This window comes from Fusarium keratoplasticum, chromosome 2, assembly GCF_025433545.1.
Source record: "Fusarium keratoplasticum isolate Fu6.1 chromosome 2, whole genome shotgun sequence".
Lineage (NCBI taxonomy): Eukaryota > Fungi > Ascomycota > Sordariomycetes > Hypocreales > Nectriaceae > Fusarium > Fusarium keratoplasticum.
Window position 1 is genome coordinate 87,607 of NC_070530.1, and position 22,535 is coordinate 110,141.

General features: G+C 52.8%; 6 protein-coding genes across 6 annotated transcripts; 5 read left to right on the top strand and 1 right to left on the bottom strand.

Annotated features, from left to right (window-relative positions):
- Positions 1 to 56: 56 nt before the first annotated feature.
- NCS57_00193800 (uncharacterized protein) lies at positions 57 to 4,748 on the bottom strand (the record flags this gene model as incomplete). The annotated part of the gene is made up of 4 exons (XM_053051985.1): positions 57 to 925; positions 1,085 to 1,995; positions 2,755 to 3,339; positions 3,526 to 4,748. The coding sequence occupies 4 exons, from the start codon at positions 4,746 to 4,748 to the stop codon at positions 57 to 59; spliced, it is 3,588 nt and encodes a 1,195-aa protein (XP_052917231.1).
- Positions 4,749 to 6,255: 1,507 nt separating this feature from the next.
- Positions 6,256 to 9,540, top strand: NCS57_00193900 (uncharacterized protein; the record flags this gene model as incomplete). The annotated part of the gene is made up of 8 exons (XM_053051986.1): positions 6,256 to 6,393; positions 6,445 to 6,729; positions 6,780 to 6,860; positions 6,910 to 6,999; positions 7,049 to 7,407; positions 7,456 to 8,576; positions 8,627 to 8,745; positions 8,791 to 9,540. The coding sequence occupies 8 exons, from the start codon at positions 6,256 to 6,258 to the stop codon at positions 9,538 to 9,540; spliced, it is 2,943 nt and encodes a 980-aa protein (XP_052917232.1).
- Positions 9,541 to 9,805: 265 nt separating this feature from the next.
- On the top strand, positions 9,806 to 10,591 carry NCS57_00194000 (uncharacterized protein; the record flags this gene model as incomplete). Its single annotated transcript, XM_053051987.1, has 1 exon — positions 9,806 to 10,591. The coding sequence occupies one exon, from the start codon at positions 9,806 to 9,808 to the stop codon at positions 10,589 to 10,591; it is 786 nt and encodes a 261-aa protein (XP_052917233.1).
- A 4,145-nt stretch (positions 10,592 to 14,736) lies between these two features.
- Positions 14,737 to 17,465, top strand: NCS57_00194100 (M20-dimer domain-containing protein; the record flags this gene model as incomplete). Its single annotated transcript, XM_053051988.1, has 2 exons — positions 14,737 to 15,744; positions 15,795 to 17,465. The coding sequence occupies 2 exons, from the start codon at positions 14,737 to 14,739 to the stop codon at positions 17,463 to 17,465; spliced, it is 2,679 nt and encodes an 892-aa protein (XP_052917234.1).
- A 1,302-nt stretch (positions 17,466 to 18,767) lies between these two features.
- Positions 18,768 to 19,652, top strand: NCS57_00194200 (uncharacterized protein; the record flags this gene model as incomplete). The annotated part of the gene is made up of 1 exon (XM_053051989.1): positions 18,768 to 19,652. One exon carries the CDS (start codon positions 18,768 to 18,770, stop codon positions 19,650 to 19,652), a length of 885 nt encoding a protein of 294 aa, XP_052917235.1.
- Positions 19,653 to 21,492: 1,840 nt separating this feature from the next.
- NCS57_00194300 (uncharacterized protein) lies at positions 21,493 to 22,531 on the top strand (the record flags this gene model as incomplete). The annotated part of the gene is made up of 4 exons (XM_053051990.1): positions 21,493 to 21,527; positions 21,579 to 21,631; positions 21,682 to 21,850; positions 21,898 to 22,531. 4 exons carry the CDS (start codon positions 21,493 to 21,495, stop codon positions 22,529 to 22,531), a joined length of 891 nt encoding a protein of 296 aa, XP_052917236.1.
- Positions 22,532 to 22,535: the final 4 nt, after the last annotated feature.

The window sequence follows — 22,535 nt, forward strand, 5'->3', positions numbered from 1 at the left end:
GGGGAGTTGCAAAATGAGCACAACCGAACGCCATACTGGGATCCAAGCGAGACCCTTCAGTCCCTAGCATTGGATCGAGGGATTTGACGCAGTCTCATACAGCAATCATAGTCGCCATCCTCCGTCACGCTGGCTTCTCCGTGACCTTCTGCGGGCTCGTACTGAAGCTCTACAGTCTCAACCCAAGCATCTAGCTCATCTCCATCCCACGTCAAGGCTTGCTCAAAGACATGCTTGTCCACCACAGCACCTACGTCCATCATCAGTCGAACCGGACTCAGCATTCTTCCGCTGCGCAGTGACGGCGTACGCAGGAAATCGAGCGCCAGTCCGATGGCCAGCAGGCCTGCTGTCCCAAGAGCCAAGAGGCCCGTTAGCAGGATCCAGGGGACAAAAGTCATGGTGTACAGTTGCTCGCCGTTCCCCTCAACCATGACTTCAACCTCCATGTTCCTACCGCTTTCCCTCTCCGCCATGTTATACGCCACATCCCTCATCTTGGCCTCGAGCCACGCAAAGGCCTTGACGATGAAGTGGATATTTGACATCTGGATGCCAGATCCCGAAACGGAAACGGCATCAGCAAGGTGCCCACCTAGACCAGGCGTTTTGTAGAAAGCTGGTGATGCGATCTCCCACTTGTTTTGAAGACTGTACAATAGGGGACGACGCTCCTCGAACCTGCGAGCTTGTTCATCAAGGCGGACCTCTGAGATGGACCAATCCTTGCGGTTGACTGTTGCCGTGCCCATGGTTATGCTTAGCTCGCAAGTCACTCCGCATATCGTCCAGTCCAAAACTTGGTCGTCCTTCTCAGGGGAGTAGCGGTAGGTGTCCAATGGCCCGTAGTCCGTGAGATACGTGGCGGTGTCTTTTTCATTGGTGTAGTAGAACCACCCGATCCAGATCTTTTCATCTTTAAAGGCTACAAGAGGGCGCGCTACTCCAATGTCTGACTACCCCTTCAGCGAAGGGGCCATGTTCCTGCCCCTGCCTTTAAAATCGGCCAACTTTGACGCGATCTTGATCCTTATATGGAACTCGGCATGGCTCTCCTCTCTGGAATCCAACTGGACCTGGAAACCTCGTATATCGGCGGGCTTGCAGGACACTGCAAGCTGATATGCGGGCACATTGAAGAGTCTCTTCGCTGACTTTGAGACCCTAGACAGAGACTGGCTCGACACATTGAGGACGGCTTGATGACTGGTGTTTGTAGTTCCAATCTCGGGGGTAATATTGTGCAGGCTCCTGGTGAGCTGTGCTGAGAGTTCGATGTCTTGACCAGAGTCGAGAATGTCTGAGATCACCTTTGAAGGTGCATCATCCTTCGGCCCATACAGCGTCTCGACTTTTTGTGTCACGTTGGCGATGTTGAATCCGATAGCTTCGTACGCCGTGACATTCGTTAGGAATGAAAAGCTCAAGGCAGAAAGGAGGGCCACGGTAGCGAGGCAGATGAGTCGGGGATCGCGCGTCCGCACAAAGGTCCAGTGCTTGAAGGGACTGTACGACCCCCAATCTGTGTCGGCGAGCTCCGTGAGGGCCTTGAGGTTCACGGAACGGTCCCCAACTGTTCCCTGGCTGATTGCACAGAGGCGCACTAGCTTGAAGATGTACCAGTTGGCCAGGGCGAGTAGCCCTGGGGCTATCAAGATGGAGCAGGCAACGTCGATGAGCTTGGCCCAGATGGAAGAGAAGCGGCCCCCGATGGGTTCAGACTGTGTAAATCCCTTGCGAGTGTTGAGTTTTATGTGGAAGATGAGACCGAAAGAGACGCACATGGCGACTGAGGCCATGATAGCGACCACCACGATGTCGACGAGGACGGTCTTGCTAGTCCGGCGATAGGTTGGCATCTCAGTCTGTTCTCCCTCTCCGTCCACGGCATCTTTGGGTAACAGGTTATCCATGACTGTCGCCTGTGTCTTTGCCTCGTTGGCTACTGTTGGAGGTGGCGATGCCAGCTCGTCGACGGACAGAGGCGACACTGGCCTGCCGTAACCCGCAACCTCTTGCGATGTCATTTCTTCCTCGCGACGAAGCCGAAGAGTTTTGAGACAGTAATAACAATATTTCCATCATTGAAGAGGCTAACTGGCTCGCATTTGCGACGGGAGTGAGTGAGCCTCGTCTCCTCCGCTAAGTCTCGGAGCCTCGTGTGAATGGCCGAGAGCTGCAGGAAGCACAGCCACTGAGAGCGACAAGGCATTCAACGGAATACAAAGTAGCTAAACTCAGGTGCAGCTGGCAAATGTTCCTGCCGTGTAACCATGACAGCGCGTCACATTCTCTCCTTGCCCGTATCAGATATATCTGCGTCTAACCTTGTCCATCAGTCTGTTCAAGCAAGCCAGGCACCTGGGTTAAGGAAAAAGCAAGACAGAAGGATAGACATATTGTAGTATTCTCCACTAAATATAGTTAAGAAATGTAATAAAATATAATAAAAATAGATAAAAATCTTCTAGATTATTATAGTATGTTATAATATTTTTATAAATTAATTTATTTTACTTATGAGGAGTTAGGTAACCCTCTTGATACTCTGGCGTCTCGTTTATTTGATTACCCGCGTGCCAGGCAGAGAAACATGGATGATAACCTCGACGAATTAGGATAACCTGATGATACTACATCCATCCCCGTCATACATATCATTACAAGATACCGAACCGTGTGCTGCCTTGCGAAACCTACCTTTCGCCACCTTGTCTGACAGACACCAGTCGCAGACGAACCCCCATCACATACGATTCTCGGTTCATGTCCAGCCGTCTGTCGGGCTCATACTTAAATTTGGCACCTTCAGCGCAATCATTCAGCTCCTGGCGGCTCATCCAGTAAGTCTCTTCGAAAGCAGTCCTGCCCAGCGTCCTGCCCAGGTCGGCCGTCAACCTCACCGCGTCTAGAACCCTCCCGCTCCTGAAAGACGGCACCCCCAGCGAGTCAAGCGATATAGCAACTGTTAGAGCGCAGGCGACGCCTAGAGCGACAAGGCCAAAGAGGAGCATCCATGGGACAAAGGTCATGGTATACGTGTCCGGCTTCTTCTCCAAAACTTCGACCTGGGAGACGAGACGCTCGATCTTGGCATCATTCTTGTCGCCTTGGATTGCTTCCCTCACTGCCGCCTCGTACCAGACGAATGCATCAACGAGTGTTTCGATGCCCCAGGCAGGTCGGTCCGCCTCCTGGTATGTCCTGCGAGCTGCTCGCAAGAGGTAACCGCCAATGCCTGGCGATCTCCCAACACGGCCACTTTCGAACGTATCAAATTTTTGTCCTAGGAAGAGTATTGGTGTTTCATCTTGGGCTTCAAGTTTCTCACCATCTAGCCTGGATTGGGTCAGTGACAAGGTCGTTCCACTGAGATTGGCCGTTGCCGTTCCAGACCATCTGTCGAGACCGCACACTACGCCCCAGAAAGTCAAGTCGTAGCTCTCGCTCCTAATTTCGCCCTCTTCAGCGCAAGAGGGACTGCGGACGACCCCTTTCGCTCTGAATGGGACTAGGCTGCCGTACCGCGTTGTTTCCGTCAAGTGGACAGTTTCATCCCCAGTATAACTGAATCCTCCGATCCAAGTCGCTGTTCCGCTGAATGCGATGAGGGGGTACCTGACTGATGAGCCGTTTGTTCTCGCAGCTTCCATCCCCTGCCTTGCAAGAAGTTCCTCGACTATGCCAAAGTCTGCTCGAAATTGTGTAGGCCCAGACTCAGAGGATGAGGCAACTTTCTCAAGATTGAACCTGACGTGCGAATCGTTCTTGTCTGGAGAACCAATTGACACTGCCGAGAGGCTGGATTGTTTGCATGATGCCGATATCCTGTAGGCAGGCACGTTGAATAGCTGTTCGATTGTCGGGCGCATCTCTAGGCGTGCTCGGCTCGAGATGTTGATGCCAAGGAAGCCTTCGGATTTTGGCTCCAGATCTGTTGCTTGCAGGCGTTGGAGCTGGTTCTCAAGGTCATTGAGAATCTGCAAGCGCTCGCTGCCCTTGATTTCCAGGCGTAGAGGTTGTTTGAAGTAATCTTGCATCCCCTGCATGGCTTCCAGAGTTGTTGTCGTATTTACGCTTCCGGCTTCCTCGTATGCGGTAACGTTGCTTAGAAGAGAGAAGCTCAAAGCTGAAAAGACGGAGATTACGCCCAAGCAAATAATCCGAGGTTTTTGTGATTGAAGAAACGTCCAGAACTTGAGGGGGCTGGTCGATCCCCAGTCAGTGCCGGCAACTTCCACAAGAACGTTAAGGCTTGCTTTCGAGTCCCGTTTGTCATGCTCGTTGACCGCAGAGAGGCGAGCGAGCTTGAACATGTGCCAGTTGGTAATTGCGAGTATCGCAGGAGCCACTAGCATGGAAGCGGCGGCATCGATCAGTTTCGCCCACGTCGAGCTGACGTTCCCGCCGATTCGGACAGCTTTAATATAGCCCCCGTCAACCTTGGTTTGTATGAACGCAACCAGCCAGCAGGCGGCAGAGAGAGCGAAGAGGCCGGTGATGGCGATGATGATGATGGAGTATAGGACGTGCTTCTTAAGAGGGGTAACTAGCTCCGGCGGGGACTCGGCCTGTTCTTGAGACTTGTCCCTGTCGCCCGGGACTGACGTATTGTGGGCATCTGCCGGGGTGACATCTTCAGTGCTTTCATGCTTGGCTGTGGCTGTTGAAGAAGCGTCTGTTGGTTCTGGCGGCGTCCGTTGTTCTGTGACAGCAGTCGCAGGTGACACTGAGCGAGATATCGTCATCGGGGGTTGAGGCGTTTGTTGAAGGGCCATCTAGTAATAGAGAAGAGGCAAGAGTACCAAGTTGAATACAGCAGTGCTTTGTTCGAAGCCAAGTTGTGAGTGTTTGAGAGGTTCCATAATCCGATTGGCGATTCTTTATACCTGCTGGATCGCCAGACAAGCGCACACAGGCCTCAACCATTCTTCCCTGTAAGCGAAGGATTGAAAATGAGGCTCTTGATCGTTGTACAAGTCGAGGCTGGATGGCGCAGCCGCCTCTGTCCCTCCCAAGGTATGGACGATGTTGAACAGAACCTGCACGTGACCCCTTCCAGGTTACCTTGGGATGTCTGAGGTGGATAGTGCCTGGATGTTAAGCACACCGACGGTTCAAGTCCTCGTCAGGCAAATCATCACGATCGGACAACCTCATTGGAGGCATGGTGAACAATGGCTGCCGTCGATGAAGACCTTCCATGGCTGTAGCTTGTTTCAGAGTGTCGATGCTGCCTCCCATTGCACTCCTTCGTAACGGCTCATGTTTGACAAAGCAGTAGTGCTCCTTTGTTCTTGAGGCTGAGAAGAATGCTTGTATCGTTCGGATCCAGGCTGGTTGTAAACCCCGAGTGGCTCGGACAGCCCAAGACCGGAAGCTCCGATGTCTCACATTCTTCCCTCGGCCTGAGCTGACGCATCACCAGCAGTGAGAATGTATTCGGTTCTCAGCCCTATTTGCTGACCCAATACGATGTCATGTCCACCACTCCGTCATACCGACGTGCCATGTGATGGGAGCAGGTAACGTGGAGCCCTCGGCATGTGTGTCAAGAGGCGTTTTTAGGGCGGAGCAGAGCCGCAAGTTTGTACTCAGTTTTTCTCATGAACCTCGGCGGCAAAATTCTGTTGAGGGAGCAACTCGGAGGGTGTGCACCTCGGACAGACGAAGTGACTCGGGGTCTTTTCTAAGCAGCCCGAGCGGACACTCACGATGACCTCATAGAGCTCGACGGGCTTGTCTTGTTTGACCATGCTAGGTTTTTATTCGCCTCTTTCGTGAACCAGGATGGCTGCCCTGACCGTGGTCGGTACCGTCGGCTAAAGGGGTTCTATTGGGTGTTGAGCGACGTTCAGGTGGCTCGGTTTCTTGACGATCGTGTTGGCCTCAATGGCCGGATTCGGCTGCCATACAATTTCCCCCCCCCTCATTGAAACTGGGTTCTAGATGAAGCGTCATTGGGACTCTTTGCTATTGTGCTTTGACCAAGTTACAGGGGCTTGCCATCGGTTTGTGAGACCGAACTCAGGGCCATGGTGGTCATGTGACGACCAGCACAAGTGGGGCATATCTCCCACCAGCCACACACACCACATCCGCACCGCCACACCGCTGCTTCCTTCTGCCCCACGTTCTCAAGTTCAATTTGTGCCCCTCCAAAGCTCTCGACAATCTCACGCTTGTCCCTGGACTCATTCTCACCCTCGTTAGGCCAATCTGAGCGTAGAAAAGGGTGTGAAGCTTGGCGCACTCATGAATCGCCAACAGCGGCCGGTCCTCAAAAACGGCGTCGATCTCCAGCTCCAGTCCGCCTTTAACGATGGCAACTGGGCTGTCGTGATCCGCCTGGCTGAGAAACGAGCTCGAACGTTTAATGATCAGTATTATGAGGTGCGCAGCTCGGCTTTCCCGTCGGTATTGCAGGAGACTAAGTATGGATAGATTGTCAAAATATGTGCCGAAAGCCAGCTCGATGACCCCAGTGCCAAGTTTGCTGCCGTGACGGCTATCGACAAGTTCGTCAAGGAAGGGACCGTTGTGAAGGACGTGGACGGCATCGATCTTCTTGAGTGGGCAACGCAGGGCCTAACGACCGAGGATGAGTTCTCTCAGACTCTGGGTCCTTTGAGGGCACGCCTCGTCAAGGCTTCGCCCAAGGATAGGATTGGCGCCAGCCAGTGCTTGGAGTCTTGTCTGCTGCATTGGGACTTGATCAGTGCCCAACAGGTATGACAGGGCCCATCGTCGGCTGACCCAGCGGCTGACTTGATACCCAGATCGCGGCTATCCTCGACAGATCGTTCCCCCAGGATCGGACATTGATGTTTTGGAACATTGTCATTACACATCTGTTGGCGGTAATGCCCCTCGTGCACCTCTGCCTGTCGCAGGCTGACATCCATCAAGACTAGCTCTCAGTCGCCACCCGAGAAGAAGAAGCTATACGGTATGCTTGCATTGAAACAAATGCAGCGTGCTGCACAGCTATCCGAACAGGTATTTTTTGTCCTGCTCACGCCAATAAGTCTGGCATTAACACTGTCAGGCCGCGAGCTCTGAGGGGGACGATGCCAAGCCCCAACCGCGAAGTGTCCAAACAGAGGAGGAGATCTTGCTACTTTACGACATTGTAGAGAAGCACGGCTCAGAAGAAGACTTTGAGAAGCTTGTTTCCAGCCCCGTCTTTTGTCCGCTTGTACAATTCCGCAAGGGCCGAAAGGAGCTCTTCTTGAGAGTTATTTCGAAACACCAGCGCCATGGAGACCATGAAGCCATCTACCAAATATGCAAGGATTGCTTGTCGACAGAGGACGAAAACGGCCAACCAAACCTTTTGGGAACGGACTGGAAGGTCTGGAAGCACTTTATTGATGCAGCTGCCCAGGTAAAGACTGTGAAGCCAGAGTTAGTCAACCATTCCCTCCATACCCATCCTTGACTGACTCGCCCTAGCATTGAGGAGACTGTTCAGAAACTTCTTCTGAAGTTTGTCAAGTCACCTAATTTGCGCCCCATCTACAAGCGGATCATCTTGTTGGCGCGTGTCGCCGCAGCCTTCAACCTCGCATCAAATGACAGAGACGACCTTGCCGATGGCGAGCCTGCATCTTTCCGACTCAAAGAGCTGATCAACTACATCAAAGACCAAGGCATCAATGCTGCTTGTTTCGATGATATCAAGACCTTTGTTGAGGTGCTCACCCCACCTGCTTTGTCGTATCTCGCCTATGACTTTGTCCCCAAGCTGGCAGACGAGATGGAAGACGAACTCAAGTCGGCTAGGATAAGAACCCTTTCTTACAAGCTGCAATACTTCGCCGCTACTTGTCCTTCCATGTACACCAACGTGCCCGGAGAGAAACCTCTGAGGAAATGTGTGGTTACCGACGTGGAGGTTAACGCCAGCTCACCAGCGCCTTGTTTCAACACGATTGCCAAGGATGCGCTGGAGGTGTACAAGTCTTTGAATGAGCTTACAGAAAAGCATCCATCCGTTGAAGGCGAGATTAGGCCAGAGCTGGCAGTTATTATTGCCCTCTGCAACATCCAGCTGGCATTCCCTCCCTCAACAGAGATATCCAACTCCCCTGTCTCTTTTGCACCGCTCCTTCGTGCTGTCTTGTTGCTAGAGCACCAGCTTTCCTTGACGCCCAAGCATGGAATCATCTCACTCCTTCTTGTGCAGCTACACCTCCTCACGGGCTCATCGCCGCGAGCGCGTGAGATCTGGGAGACGCTTGGTGTGAAACGCACCATCATGGACTCCCTCGGCCCCATTTTCTACGACCGCCTGTCTACCCTTTCCCCGGCCCTGATTTCCCCATCCGATAACTGGGGTTGGGATCTCATGGAGCTTCTTCAATCTCACTTTAGCGTGTCTTTGAAGCTTCGCATGCCTAGGCGGTTGATTGATGCCTTCGAGTCAGGCAGCTACAGCAGCGTTATCGACATTCCTCAGTATATTGAGGATCTACGATGGAGCTGCACTCGGGCGATGAGTCTAGTGGAGGAGACTAGAACTGAAAGACTTCTGGGAGAGAATTTCTCCGAGGTTCTCATCGACCCCCGTTTCGGTAAGTCTTCCCAGACGTTATATATTTAGTATAATGCTAACGGATCCTAGTCGAAGTGACTGATGATACCCAACTCGTCGAGACCATCGACTATGGGTCTTTCCCCTCGTGGGATTGTAGCTCTCAACCGCCTGTGTACTCTCGCCTTCGAGTTGGTCCAGCATTATCTGTGCGTCCCAAACATCCAAACCTAGGTGCTCGCTAACATGTCCAGAACCGCCGTGCTCATTTATCGCTTCTTGCCGAGGCATTCCACGAAACACTCAGCTACAAGCCTCCAGCAATTTACAAGGCTTCAGCGGCAGCCGCGATACCCGACCAGATCTTTGTGCTCGAAACGCTGAGCCAGCTGAGCAACTCATTCACCAAGTTCCTCCAGGGACCCAAGAAGGATGTCACACCCCAGGAGGCGACCTACTTTGAGGTCATTAGCCTTTTGAGCACCCTCATTCCCTTTGTCACCAACATCGGCAAAACAAAGATTATCCCTGAGGAGTTTGCACAGATTACGGACACTCTCAGTATCGCTCTCGACACCCTCAGGCTCGACATAACGGCTCCATCCGACGTTTCGAATCAAGTCACTGCCCTGAGCACGCTTCACTCCCTCGCCATCCTCCGCGACACGGCCGGCGCAATCAAGAATAGCGCCAACTGGATCATTTCGTTCAATGACCGCGAAAAGGAGCGCGACCGCTCTGGCAAGAGCAACCTGCCCAAGGATGTCATAGCGCAGATCAAGGACCTTGTCACTGCGTCAACAGCCGCTCTCAAGGAGGGCAAAGACTGTGTGGACAAGCTGAAGGGCCAGGTCATTGGCAGGGACTTTGAACCATCGGTGAGAAGATGGATCTTTGAGGATGCCGACGATGTGCTGGAGGTTGTGGGAGACAGTGCCACTGGGAAGCTTATCAAGAGCTGGGAGACGAACGTCAAGGGATGGATGCACGTTCAATGGAGTTAGATGGGCTGGCAATAGACATACGTTAGATCTATGCAACCAATACATGTAGCACATCCGTCATGCAGGCATCTTCCTAGCCTATGAGAAAGCGATCAATTTAATCCATCCGTTGTTCCCTCGACCAATCCCACTTCGACAGCTGTTGGTTGTCGTTAAACCCAAGCATAAAGGCTCCATCCGCCCGCTGCCAGAGCCAACATGAAACTCTTGCTCTCCAAATTCATCCCCCCACAGCGCATCCTGCCCATCTTGACCACCAACCGCCATGTGTGCCCAAAGGACTTCTGAATGGCCCGGATTTTGCACGTGGACTAAGTTCCAAGCAGAACCCAGTCCTATTGATGAGTTCATCTTTGACCCGCTCTACACCTGGAGCCACTCCATCCGCATGCCCACCTACGGGCGTATCACAGAGTCTCCCCAAGACTACATCCTGAGTCTCGGCTGGAACTCGCCCGAAGCGTACCAGGAGTTCAAAGCTTCCCCCGAATACCAACAGCTGATGGACAACTTGGGAGTTAACTCGACCCAACCACACACTCAGATCATACTCTTCGAGAACCATGACTTTGGATCCATATCGACTCCCAACACGGAGATTTTGACCGCGTATTGGCCCCTCTCGCTCTCTCCCGAGATACAAGACGCAGTCTGGGAGGAAGAGCCGCTCGTCCACACACCAGCGTCTAGGAGGCAAAGCGGTCGCTGCTACAAGCAGCCCCCGGTGTTTGGATGGGTCGACGAGCCAGAGACCTGGAACGGCGACAAGGCTCTGGCAAGTGTGTGGTTACACGACTGGAAGAGCGAGGAGCTAGAGGCTAGGTTCAAGCGCACCGAGAAGAGGGCTGTTTCCATAGGCAGAGACATCATCTACCCGCTCGCGATTGATGATTTTGAGAAACGCCTACGGGATCTCGGTGCTCTCGGCTGGGAATCGGTCCATGTTCTTTTCAAGGATCTCAACTGGATTTATGACAATGAAATTAAGCGATATTATTGCCTCGAAAGGCTGAGGCTTGACAGGTTAGCTAGAGGTGTAGATGCTGTTTGAGGCACCCTGAATCTCAGTGTGTGCAGCCTCTACTTCTAACGGGCTAGGGGAGCCCCTCGAGGCTGCTACCGAAGCGATCCTGCCAAGGAAATGTCTGGCATCACTGGTGGATTAGTCTTATCCAAAGACATGGCAACTTGGCCTGCCCTTGCTGGTACAGTGGTCTCGGATTACACGGAGAAGATATAGGATCAACTGTCCTTACCCTCATTGATACATCGGGCGACCCAGTGTTGACAGTTTCCCACCCATATTCCTGACGGTCATTGAAGACTAAAATGGCCACGCGTTAACCGCCTCATTCAGTTCAAATTGCTTCATCTGGCTTGTCTGGTATTGCCACTTTGTCCCTACTAATCCTATAACATTAAACAAGAGCAGGCTAGATACCAAAGAGCGAGGCACCCCCGCTCAGGAAGCTATCAGAACGCACATCATCGAGCATGAGACTTTTGTATTGGAGGACCACGAAATGTCAGACCTGAGATGGCAAGTCAATACTTTTTGCTCTCTTTTGGTCGCTCCAATAAAGCCAAGCCCACTTCTAATACCAAGGAGATAATGACCACCACTGGACCTAAGGCGAGTATCTTGGTCACCTTCAGGTCCACGGGAGACGGCGCCAAGACCAATGAAGCTCCAAGGAAAACTCCAATCTACAGAAAGCGACACCGCATCCTCGGGGGAAACGATGTCTAAGACAAGTATCATGGTAGAGGCTAGATCCGCTCTCACAGAGACCACTCATCTCGTGCCACTCATCTCATTGACCAGCTTGGTTAAAGCCACCAGTACGAGCTTAGGGAACGCGGTAATAGAAACTAGGATAGAGATAATGGATTCGTATGATCACTCCGCGTAACGACAACAGCCAACCTTCATCGACTCAGAAAATGGGCCCTCAAGCCAGGCCACCCGATGATGACAACCACAGTCAGTGAACCCGGGCCGGTGGACTATGGCTTTGCGACCCCTGCAATCTGAGGTTCTTGGACGCCGAAATCAGTCTCATCTTTGGGTGGAAGGCGAGCCTGCAAACTGGCATCCATCCACCGTACGAGCCATCTCCTTTCCATCCAGATACCGTTGCGAACAGCACTATAGGGCCCCCCATTGTCAATATCCATCGACTTCAGGCAGCATTGAGACCAACACAAAGTGATCTCTCCCTGGCTGGCCATAATACACACAACTCACGGAGGAGGCGGCTGCATGGACGCAAGGTGCTGACAGGCTGTCTCTAGTATTGGAACAGGAAACACCGCGACCTTCTCCGAAGGAACTACAGAGTATGGGCACCTCTTGCAGCGTCGCCATCAATGCCACAACGACCAGCTCGGCAACGAGCTAGATCACTTCTCCCCGTAGAGCCATTTACGGCTGCAACGTCTAAGATGTTGTTCAGAGCATGACGAAAGCAGTGACAAGCACTATCTCGGTGTCTTTGCCACTTCGACCATTTTATCCCTTGAACAAGTGGCCGGATATGGCGGGGAGCTAAGAAGATATCGGCGTGACGCTCAACACTCTCAGTTGCAGCTGGACTTGGCCTTTAGCACCAAGCACTCAAGTTCCGCCTCACCCACACCATCGAGTTGTACAGCCTTGATGCAGGTCGTGGGCAATAAGTGGTGCAATGAAAGGCTCTATCGATGTCAGGCCGTATGCGAGCAATTAACTTCCAGCCCGTCCAGGCATACCCCAAGAAGGCAAAAAAGGCGATATCCAGCTTTTGCAACTGGAGTACAGTTTTGACAACATGGATCCGATTAAGGCAGCGACAAGGTCTTCCAACTTCAGCCCACCCCGACTACTGGTAGAGTAGGCAGAGCTGTGCACTCAAGGACAAATTAATTCGCGTTGCTGTCCGTGTGTGGCTTGTCGCTTGCCCGCCTCCTCTACCTCAAGTCATTCTTGGGCTGCCCATGCTTCCAGTCGCTCTGAGCCACGCTTCATCTAACAGAGTTAAGGGCCAATAATTCGGGACAATATACCTCTCCTGTAGAGCCGTTCACCTAACAGAGATCATTGACAATGTTCCCATGGTGAAAAGCAAAGATTGACGAAGAAGCATCTATAACCGCCACTTTACCGTTAGAGAGGCGCCTGTCCTGCCAATTTAGAGTGAAATTTCGTGCAATAAGGGACTTGATTGCTACCACAAAGAATTGATTGGGGTTGTTGGGTTGCGGACCTCTCGGGACGGTGGCGATATGCCATCCCTGCTCAGCCCAGATAGGAAACAAACCAAGGTGTCATCTCGATCCGTGAGTTATCAAGACATGTAACCCAGGCGCAAAAGTATCGAGAAATTGCTCCCCCAAGACGAGCGCCTCTGTAGAGACGGAGATGAAGCGTTTCAATTTCCAGTGAGTCATCTCACACGCCATCTATGACTGGACAGCACGCAGGTGAAGGAAAAACGAGACACCAATACAATGGGATTAATTAGCTTATCGTCCACGAAGAGGAATGACCAAGGTAGAATAGGAATAATAACATAGTAAGTAAAGGAGCCCTCAAGCCTTACCTTGTACTATCACATTATTCTTTCTATTTTGGACCATCGTTTATGAATATGAGATGTCTGCCGTTCTTCTCTCATTATTTCTAACCCGCGTGGGCACTAGCCAATAAAACATCCACGAATAAACACCAAACTCTATGAAACGCGACCGTTTAATGTGCCCAACCTGCCCGATGAATGCAACAACATACGCCATCCCATGCTCCCCCACGGAGGGAGGATCCATCGGCTCTCGTTCCCGCCCCGGCCGCCCCGATATCGCCGTGCCGGACCCCGGCATGGACCCTTGCCCTACACCGGCTCAGCGGTGCGCCAGGGGCGTGTCGACAGGGGGGGACTTCTCCTAAAACATCGGTGAGGCGCGCCGCACAAAGCAACGTGTAGAGTGTTGATCAAAGTTTGTGTTTACTGTGTTATTCTTTTTTGTGCTCCGTGAGGTGGTATCTGTGGGAATTTCGTCATACCTAATCGTAGACGCCCTGGCCGGCTGACGGGAAGACGCAGCGAGCGAGCGGGCGGCCAGGCCAGCACATCATATCCCGTGCCACGACTTTCCTTGTCTCACTCCTTTTTCTCATCTTTTCCATTCTTCTTCTCTCCTTTTACTCCATCTTCTTTTTCATTTTACAAACTTGAATTTTATCGTATCTTTACCTTCTTATCCAATGAGTCCCGATTCCTCCGAGCCGGGCGGCTGTCGGGGATGCGCCAAGATCTTGGAGGATGAGAAGAAGGGGGATGAGAACGGTGTCACCGTTAGAGAAAATGGCAGTAAGTTGCATATGTCTAGTCATCTTTATATACCAAGCAGGCTCAGATATACGCTCCTTGTGTACAAGTGTATACCGCCTTTACCAATCTCAAGCCGGTCCGGTCAGAGTCCAGTGGCTGTTTCCTGGGATGGAGACAACGGTATCGTTTCCAACTCAGCGTATGATTTCCAACCCAGTTCACCGATTCCCTTCACATTATTTCAGCCTCTGCTACGTTAATGTGTTGAGTTGAACGGTTAGAGTCAACAATTCCCCAGATGGCTAGTGCCACATGCAAGGTGGCTGGTGAACCGGCAAGGCTGGCACTCACATGGCTTGGCTCAGCCGTTAACCAATCAGCACCCGTTTGTTGCACAAGGCTGTGGCGGCAATTGAGACATGCTCAACACTTGGACACTCCCCCCTTGAATTGCGAGCATTCAGCCAAAAGTTGCACAATGCGGCCGAGCGATTGAACTTTCTGTCCTTTTCATTGTTCTAGACTCATTGGCTGTTTTTCGCCTAATCCCCTGACTTTTTTCCGCCGGAAGAAAAGACCCTGGCATCGCGCAATCGCGTCATAGCTCCAATTTGGTGGTTCCCCGGCCTCGGCGTAGTGACAGGCCCTTCCCTAGCTTGACTCTTCAACACCAAGCATCTATCTACCCTGACAGCTTCATCACCACGGTTCAGTCTTTATAGTTACGGCGTCGGCTCACGTATGTGCTTCGTATTGCGAATTCATCCTCTTCCATCGAAAACTGTCCTCTACTGGCCCTGCATTCCCTCTGCTGCTCCCACCTTGGCTACAGAACTGACACCGCCTAGGCGCCCACAAGATGCCTTCCCGGACGGTTTCGCCGACCATGTCGCCCGCCCCTTCGTCTCCGATCCTCTCTACCCTCGAAGTTGCCGAAGACCCCGCGACCCGACCCGACCTCATCCATAGCCTCTCCCATGAGAGCACAGTCCTTGCTCTCGCCGTCAGTCCCCAGCATGAGATGATCTATGCTGGTACACAGGATGGCGAGATTGTTGCTTGGTCTCTCGACACCTTTCACCAGGTCCATCGTGTCCAGGCACACAAGCGCAGCGTCCTATCGCTCTCCCTCTCCCCCGATGCCTCCCTCCTGTTCTCTAGCGCCGGAGACCCCATCATCAACGTCTGGGATCCCAAGACCCTGACTCGACTATACGAGATCTACGGCTCCTACGACGTCGGCGACATCTTCTGCACCGCGTACAGCCCCCAGCACGAGACCCTCTACATTGGAGCGCAGAATGCCACCATCCAATGGGTCGGTCTCAACGACACAACTGCTCGTGTGTCCCCCGAGTCTCAACAACACCCTGACCGACGAAACCACCGTTTCTTTGACTCCAAGCCCCCCGGCGGTACGAGCACGCCGCGGCGCAACGATGACCGTTGGGGCTTGATCCCCAAAGCCCAGAACGTTCTCGAGATGCACTCGGGCTGTGTTCGAAACTTTGCGCACTACGGTTATGTGTACTGCATGATCATAGCCAAGGGCCCCACCGTGGAGGTCGGAACCGATGACGATGTTTTGATATCTGGTGCTGGCGATGGAACAATCAAGCTTTGGAGTTTGGGGCATGCTGCCGGTGAGGACGAAGAGCATGGAGGTGGTATCCAGGAGATCATGACCCTGGGCTCCGACAACGCCGAATCTGTCTTGTCGCTGGCTCTTGACAGCTCGTTCTTGTACGCTGGCAAGCTGGATGGCGTTGTCGAACTGTGGGATCTTGACACATCTCAACGGTTAAGAGTCATCAAGGCGCATGATTGCGACATCATGTCGATTCAGATGGGCTGGGGTTATTTGTGGACAGCCGCAACTAACGGTTGGGCCAGCGTGAGTATTATTCAGTGTCCTCTCCAGTTCATCTCGCTAACATCCAGCAGAAATACAGCACAACTCACTACGGCAAATACCAGCATGCGTCGTCCGGAACCGTGCCCCAAAAGTACCAGTGCCTCTTGCGATGGCACGCTCATCATGGCAAAATTCTGGCCTCAGCCATCACCACCTACAAGAACAAGCAGTACTTCATTACTGGCGCCAACGATGACAACGTCTCAATCTGGGCTATTGACCCTGACGACTGCTCCAAGAAGGAGAAGGAAGTCTCTCAAGCCTCGGACAACTTGCTCTTGTCGACCCTCCGAGACTTTGTGTCGTACAAGACCGTGTCCTCCCGTCCAGAGTTTGCCGAGGACTGTCGTAAGGGAGCAACATATCTCGGTGCGCTGTTCAAGCGTCTAGGCGGGCATGTCGAGATGCTCAGCACCGAGAAGCCTCACAACCCCGTTGTCTATGCTCGCTTCTCGGCCAAGAAGGAGGCGGCCGAGACCCGGAAGCGCATTCTCTTCTACGGTCACTACGACGTCGTTGCTGCCGACAGCCGTAAGGGCAACTGGACCAACGACCCATTTACCATGCAAGGAACTAATGGCTACCTCTACGGTCGCGGTGTCAGTGACAACAAAGGACCAATTGTCGCTGCGCTCTATGCTGTTACGGACTTGATGGAGGCTCAGCAGCTGGAGAACGATGTCATCTTCCTGATCGAAGGTGAGGAAGAGTTTGGATCGCTCGGCTTCGAGGAGGCTGTCAAGAAGAACAAGGAGCTAATTGGCGACGTGGACTACATCCTGCTTGCCAACAGTTACTGGTTGGATGATGAGGTGCCTTGCTTGACGTATGGTCTTCGTGGTGTTTTACACACTACCATCTGCGTTGATGCGCCTCGGCCTGACATTCACTCTGGAGTCGACGGTTCTTATATGCTGAACGAGCCGCTGACCGATCTTACACACATCCTTTCCAAGCTCAAGGGACCGGGCAACCGGGTACAGATCCCTGGCTTCTACGAGGGAATCCTTCCTGTGACTCCGGAAGAGGAAGCGCGCTATGACGACATTGCTTCTATTCTAATCCGCAGCAACCCTGAGAAGGGCCCAGAAGAGAGGCTCAAGCAGTCCCTCATGGCACGATGGAGAGAGCCGAACTTGACGCTCCATCGATACAAGGTGTCTGGTCCAGACGGCAGCCTTGTGAGCAGCCACGCCAGTTCCCACATCAGTCTACGACTGGTGCCGGGTCAAGAGGTGGATAGCGTGATTGAGGCGCTGAAAGCGTTTTTGGAGAACGAGTTCTCGCAGCTCGAGTCACAGAACAGGCTGACCATCAACGTGGACAACAGAGCCGAGCCGTGGCTGGGTGATCCCACAAACGCCATCTTTCAGACCCTGGAAAAGGCCATCCTGGAGACTTGGGAGGGCTCTTTTGAGACGTCTGCTCCTTCAGGCGATGCCACACCAGATGTTGCGCCTGAGCAGAACGAGGTCCTCTCGGTCAAGACCAAGCTGGGCAAGCCTCGCAAGCCGTTGTATATCCGCGAGGGTGGTTCGATCCCAGCGATCCGGTTCTTGGAGAAGGAGTTTGGGGCACCGGCTGCGCACTTGCCATGCGGGCAGTCAACCGACTCGGCGCATCTGGACAATGAGAGGATCTGTCTGTTGAACCTGCTCAAGGCTCGTGAGATTTTTGCCAAGGTGTTTGGTCGGTTGTAAGCGGGGTGGAGGATCTGAAGGAGTTGACGAGACGAGCAAGCGGGCGCCAGGGTTGTGAGAGGGAGATGTAAGATGTTTGTGGAAAGAAATGCCTAGAAAATGATACCCTGTTTCACTGCTTGATGGTGTTACTGCATCTGCCACGCTAGATCCAAGACTCGGATCACCACCACGACCGAGTTGCTGGGAGAAGCTAAAGTTGATCGACGACGGAACCAACGATCCCGTCACCTTCAAAGAGTTTTTGCCTCGCCTGTGCCTTGTAGGGCTGTGAAGAAGCGGTCTCACGATAACCATGATCTCACCGCAAAGCTTACCGAAACACATCTCTCGGTTGGTAGAGAATGCGACCCTCCACTCAGCCCAGCTCGGTTCGACGATCATCCCCTCCACTCCCTGCTGCACGATCACGGACCTAAAATTAGACCCCCGCCCCCAGCCAACCACGCGACGCCAGTGAGTGCCTTGGGGATGCTGCAGTGCAACTGCGCCGCATTGAGGCTGAGCCTGCCTCTCGCTCTTTGTCTTTCTTTGTCTGTCTGCCAGCTCGCAGTGCAGTGCAGCGCAGCGCAGTTTGTTTTTGTGCCTTGTGCCCGACCCAGCGGGAATTGCGGCACATTTGGAACACTGAGCGTTTTCGGGAAATGGAGATGAGCTGGGTCGATCCTGCCACTACGTACTCCGTACCCGTTCCCACCAAGTTGGAAAGAAGGCTGGGGTTGCTCCTTCCCTCCCTCCCTCCTGGCTTGGTGCTGACCGGGCGATCGTCACTGCCTGTTTGCATATTTCCTTTCCTTCCTTGGATGAACCAAGTTAATAAAAGCACTGTCCCGTCGTCATCATTCCTGATCCATCTTTATTGACCCCCCCTCCATCCAAGCCCTGGCCACGCGCGCGCGTTGTTTTTCTCCTCTTTTTATCCCGTACGACCAACGCATCCTCCTTACACCCATCAAAGCGAAGAAAAAAACAGTTTGCGAATCGACTTCTGTCACTCGTTTTTTTCCTCTACCGATCCTAGCGACATTGTCATTCGTTTTTTGTGTGACCTGCTTTTTTTGAGGCTTGGAAACTATCGGATTTCTCGGCAATTTTATTCAATCATCGCCAACCATTTGGGAACAAACCAGGCTGGGGTGGCTGGACAGCTGAAAGCGGGCGCCCAACGCCCATTCATCCCTTGGACCACGCTCTTTCGCTGTCGCATCCAACTTCTTTCAACGTTGTCTGATTGCGCGATCGAACATTTAGCGGATTGAATCCATCGCGACAACAACGACTCTACACGCTCGCTTGCCCATCATGGCGTCGAGGTGGCTCACCCTCTTCCTCCTCCTGTCGCCCGCCCTCGCCGCCGAGAACAACTTTGGTTTCTACCCAAAGGGCGCCCAGAGTTGTCTTTACAAGGCTGCTGACGATGCCGACTGCACCGGAAAAGACTCCAAGGAGCTCAACTATTGTCTTTGCGGTCAGGGCAGCTACAAGAACGACTTCATCCTCGGCTCCGCACGATGCGTTGGCCAGGAATCACCCGGCGATGTCGATGAAACCTTTGACACCATGCAACAGGCATGCAAGGACTCGTCCACGCCGCTGAAGGTGACCAAGGAGGAGTTTCAAGAGGCTGCAAAGGAAGGCGAGACGACGACGACAACAGCAGACAGCTCGACGACCACGAGCACGACAACAAAGAGCAAGCAGACGGCCGATTTCACTACGACATCAGGTGGCAGGACAATCACCGTCATCGCAACTAGCGGCAACAGCAACGACGACAAGGATACTACCAAGGACGATGACTCGAGCCTGTCGACTGGCGCCACGATTGGAATCGCGGTCGGAGCCGCTCTCGTCGGAGCTGCGTTCATTGGCGCCGGTGTCTTCTTCCTCCTGCGACGACGAAAGCGAAAGTCCGAAGAGTCTCACCCAATGCTTCCTCCCAACTACGATGGAAACCACGAGTACGCTGGCGCATCAACATACCCGCCCTCGGAGCCAAAGCCGGCATGGGCAACCACCGCACCCAACCAACAAGGCTATAACCATCCGTATACCGGCGCCTACGCCCCTCCCAAGCCGCAAGATGTAGCGAACCCCAACCTCGTCTACGAGATGGACGGTTCCATACCGCCTCCGGTTATGGAAATGCCTGGGACAACACCACACGGACACGGACACGGACGGTGATGACATGTGACGAACGAAAAGGGAATTGGATTGGGAGTCTTGGAGGAACTTGGATTGGTACTGGAACGGAATAATGGCCATATATTCGGGATGGCTGGCGTCCAACGGTTGGATGTACAAACATGAGGCACTCCGGTAGGGGGCTTCGAGGAGTTAATCACTGATTTGGGTCAACTTGAGATTCTGCGTCATGCTGATTGTATATCACTAATGGCGATATTGAACGTTATATTTTATTATCTTCTACACTCTTCTTCGTGACTTGCTGGAAGTAAGACTTGATAGCATCTGGCAAGCGAGGCATTAATACTCCACAATACTCCAAGGAACCAGGCTCACCATGTCAAGTAAGCAGAAGCTCCCATGGCCAGATTCTATGTATAGCCGCCCCTCATCATGGATGATGATCCACCTGTCCATGACAACTGGGGCTTCTCAAGCGTAAGCAGTAATCACCGCAATACAGAGTCTTCTCTTACTTGTGCATCCGAGGTAGCCGAACCCAAGGTATTAGAAACCACGTATGACTGCGGCATATACAATGGGCTCTGCCTTGTCCTCAAGAGTGATCCACTTGGAGCGCCTCTCGGATGATGCGCCCAAGACGTTGGACTTTCAGTAATACGACAAAGTGTCGTCGCTGTCAATAACCTCTGCGCTACTCTCTCGAGGATATTGTCCTCGTCTAATCATCTTTCAAGAGCCCATGCCATATCTCTCCGAGCCATCAACTTCCACCCTCTGAAGCGCCGGAGGCCCTGGGGCTAGATCATGGACACTCTCCATTAGCTGGACGGCATTTGAACTGGCCGCGCCAGTATCCTATGAGAAGCAAACTCGTTCATGCTGTTACTAGCAATAAGGTAGAGTAAGTAAGACGAGTTTCGTGAGTCCCTCCCATCTGCTCGGCACGGCTGGACTAACAGGTCCTTGACAGGATAACGAAACAGTTCTGTCTCGATCGGCATCTAGAATCTTGTGCTATTCTGAGTACCATGCAATGTTATCGATCAAGGGGTTGGCAACTCCTAGCCGTGCTAGAAAAGAGCATCTCGACAACAACGCCGGCCGTTGGCTCTCCATGCGCATAGGCGACAACCGGTCTATCAACGTGCAGTCCCGCTGAGACGAATGTCTATTCCAGGGTACACCCTAAATTCGCTCTCTCCGTTGAATTCTTGAACAAAATTGAAGTCATGTTTTGGAAATGTGACGGAGCAATTATCCTCCTCTTGGATGTGAATTCATCGGATTGCACCATGACACTTCGTCGTTCCTCCACACCAACCCTGCCCAAGTTGTTCAAAATTTTCCAGAAGAATTCTATCGGTGCAGTTTTGAACATTTCTCTCCGCTGAAAGTCGAATGAAAGCTAACTTGTCCAGTGAAAAAGCCTCTGGCTTCAATGTCGAGGGCTCATGGTCATATCACTCATTTACCCTAGAGGCAAGCTGATCACGATCGTCTCGAATTTCCCATCAACTAGCTTGGCTGGGGATCAAATAGCAATCTGTAGAGGCAGTCAGATGGCTCTCTCAATCATGGCCTTGATAACAAGTCCCATCTGAACTCGAGATGAAACCGCAGCCACCCCCCTCCATCAGCTTGGTGTTGCGAGACACGGATGTGGCGCAGACCGTTGAGCTGTGGCGTCACCTCAACAAGCCTCGGCTCCCCCACACAAACCACCACAGCTAAGCTTTCTCGCCAGGTTTCACATGCTCCCTCTCTATCCCTCGAGAGCTATTTACGAATTGTCTTTGTGGACAGCAATCATTATTCTGTCATCTACATTGAGAGTTGACGAATCACGACTCTGTGTCAGACTCTAAACGTAACCATGGCTGAGAGAAAGACCTTTGTGCTTATTACAGGGTAGGAATTTTGACAAATTCAACGTGTTGAGTTGATGCTGAATTGAGGTAGCTGTTCGCCTGGAGGCATTGGACATGCACTCGTCACCGAGTTTCATCGTCGAGGTGGGTTTCTCGTCTTTTGTATCAAATCATCATTTACTCATATCCTGTAGGCTGTCATGTCATCGCCACGGTGAGAAACACCGACATGATCAAGGACCTCGAGGCTCCCGGCATCAGCGTCATTCCCCTCGAGGTGACAAAGCCCGAGAGCATCGTCGAGTGCAAGAACAAGGTCGCCGAGCTCACCGGCGGTCGTCTTGACATTCTCGTCAACAACGCGTAAGACCCCATCTCCCACTCAATTACAGATACTGACCACCTCTCAGCGGTCGAACGCACACCATCCCCGCTCTGGACATGGACCTCGACGACGTCCGCGCCACGTACGAGGTCAACGTCTTTGGCCCCATGTCCATGGTTCAGATCTTTGCGCCGCTCCTCATCGAGGCCCGCGGCCTAATCCTCAACATCTCGAGCACATCGTCCATGGTGCCCTACCTCTTTGGCGCAATCTACTCATCCACAAAGGGCGCCATCAACGTCTGGGGCCGAGCTCTGCGCCTCGAGCTGAAGCCCTTTGGCGTGCGTGTCATGACGGCCGTCACCGGCACAGTTAGGTCCAACATTGCGAGCCGCACTCACCGGTCGCTGCCCGAAAACTCGCTGTACAAGCCTGTTGAGGACGTGTTTGTTCGTCGCCTTACGTTTAGCCAGAACACGGCGACGGTGCCGACCGAGATCTACGCGCGCAAGCTGGTTGGACAGGCTCTCAGGGGCGAGGGATGGTTTGGAGGCTTGATTGGAGGCACTCCTGACTGGTACTGGGCTGGAGGCATGTCTGGACGGGTCTGGCTATTGTCTTGTCTGCCCAGGTGGGTGAGCGAGGGCATCATCGGCATCTTCTTCAATGTTGGCAGCATGAGCAGACGCATCCAGCAGGCACGCGCCAAGAAGGACTGATGGA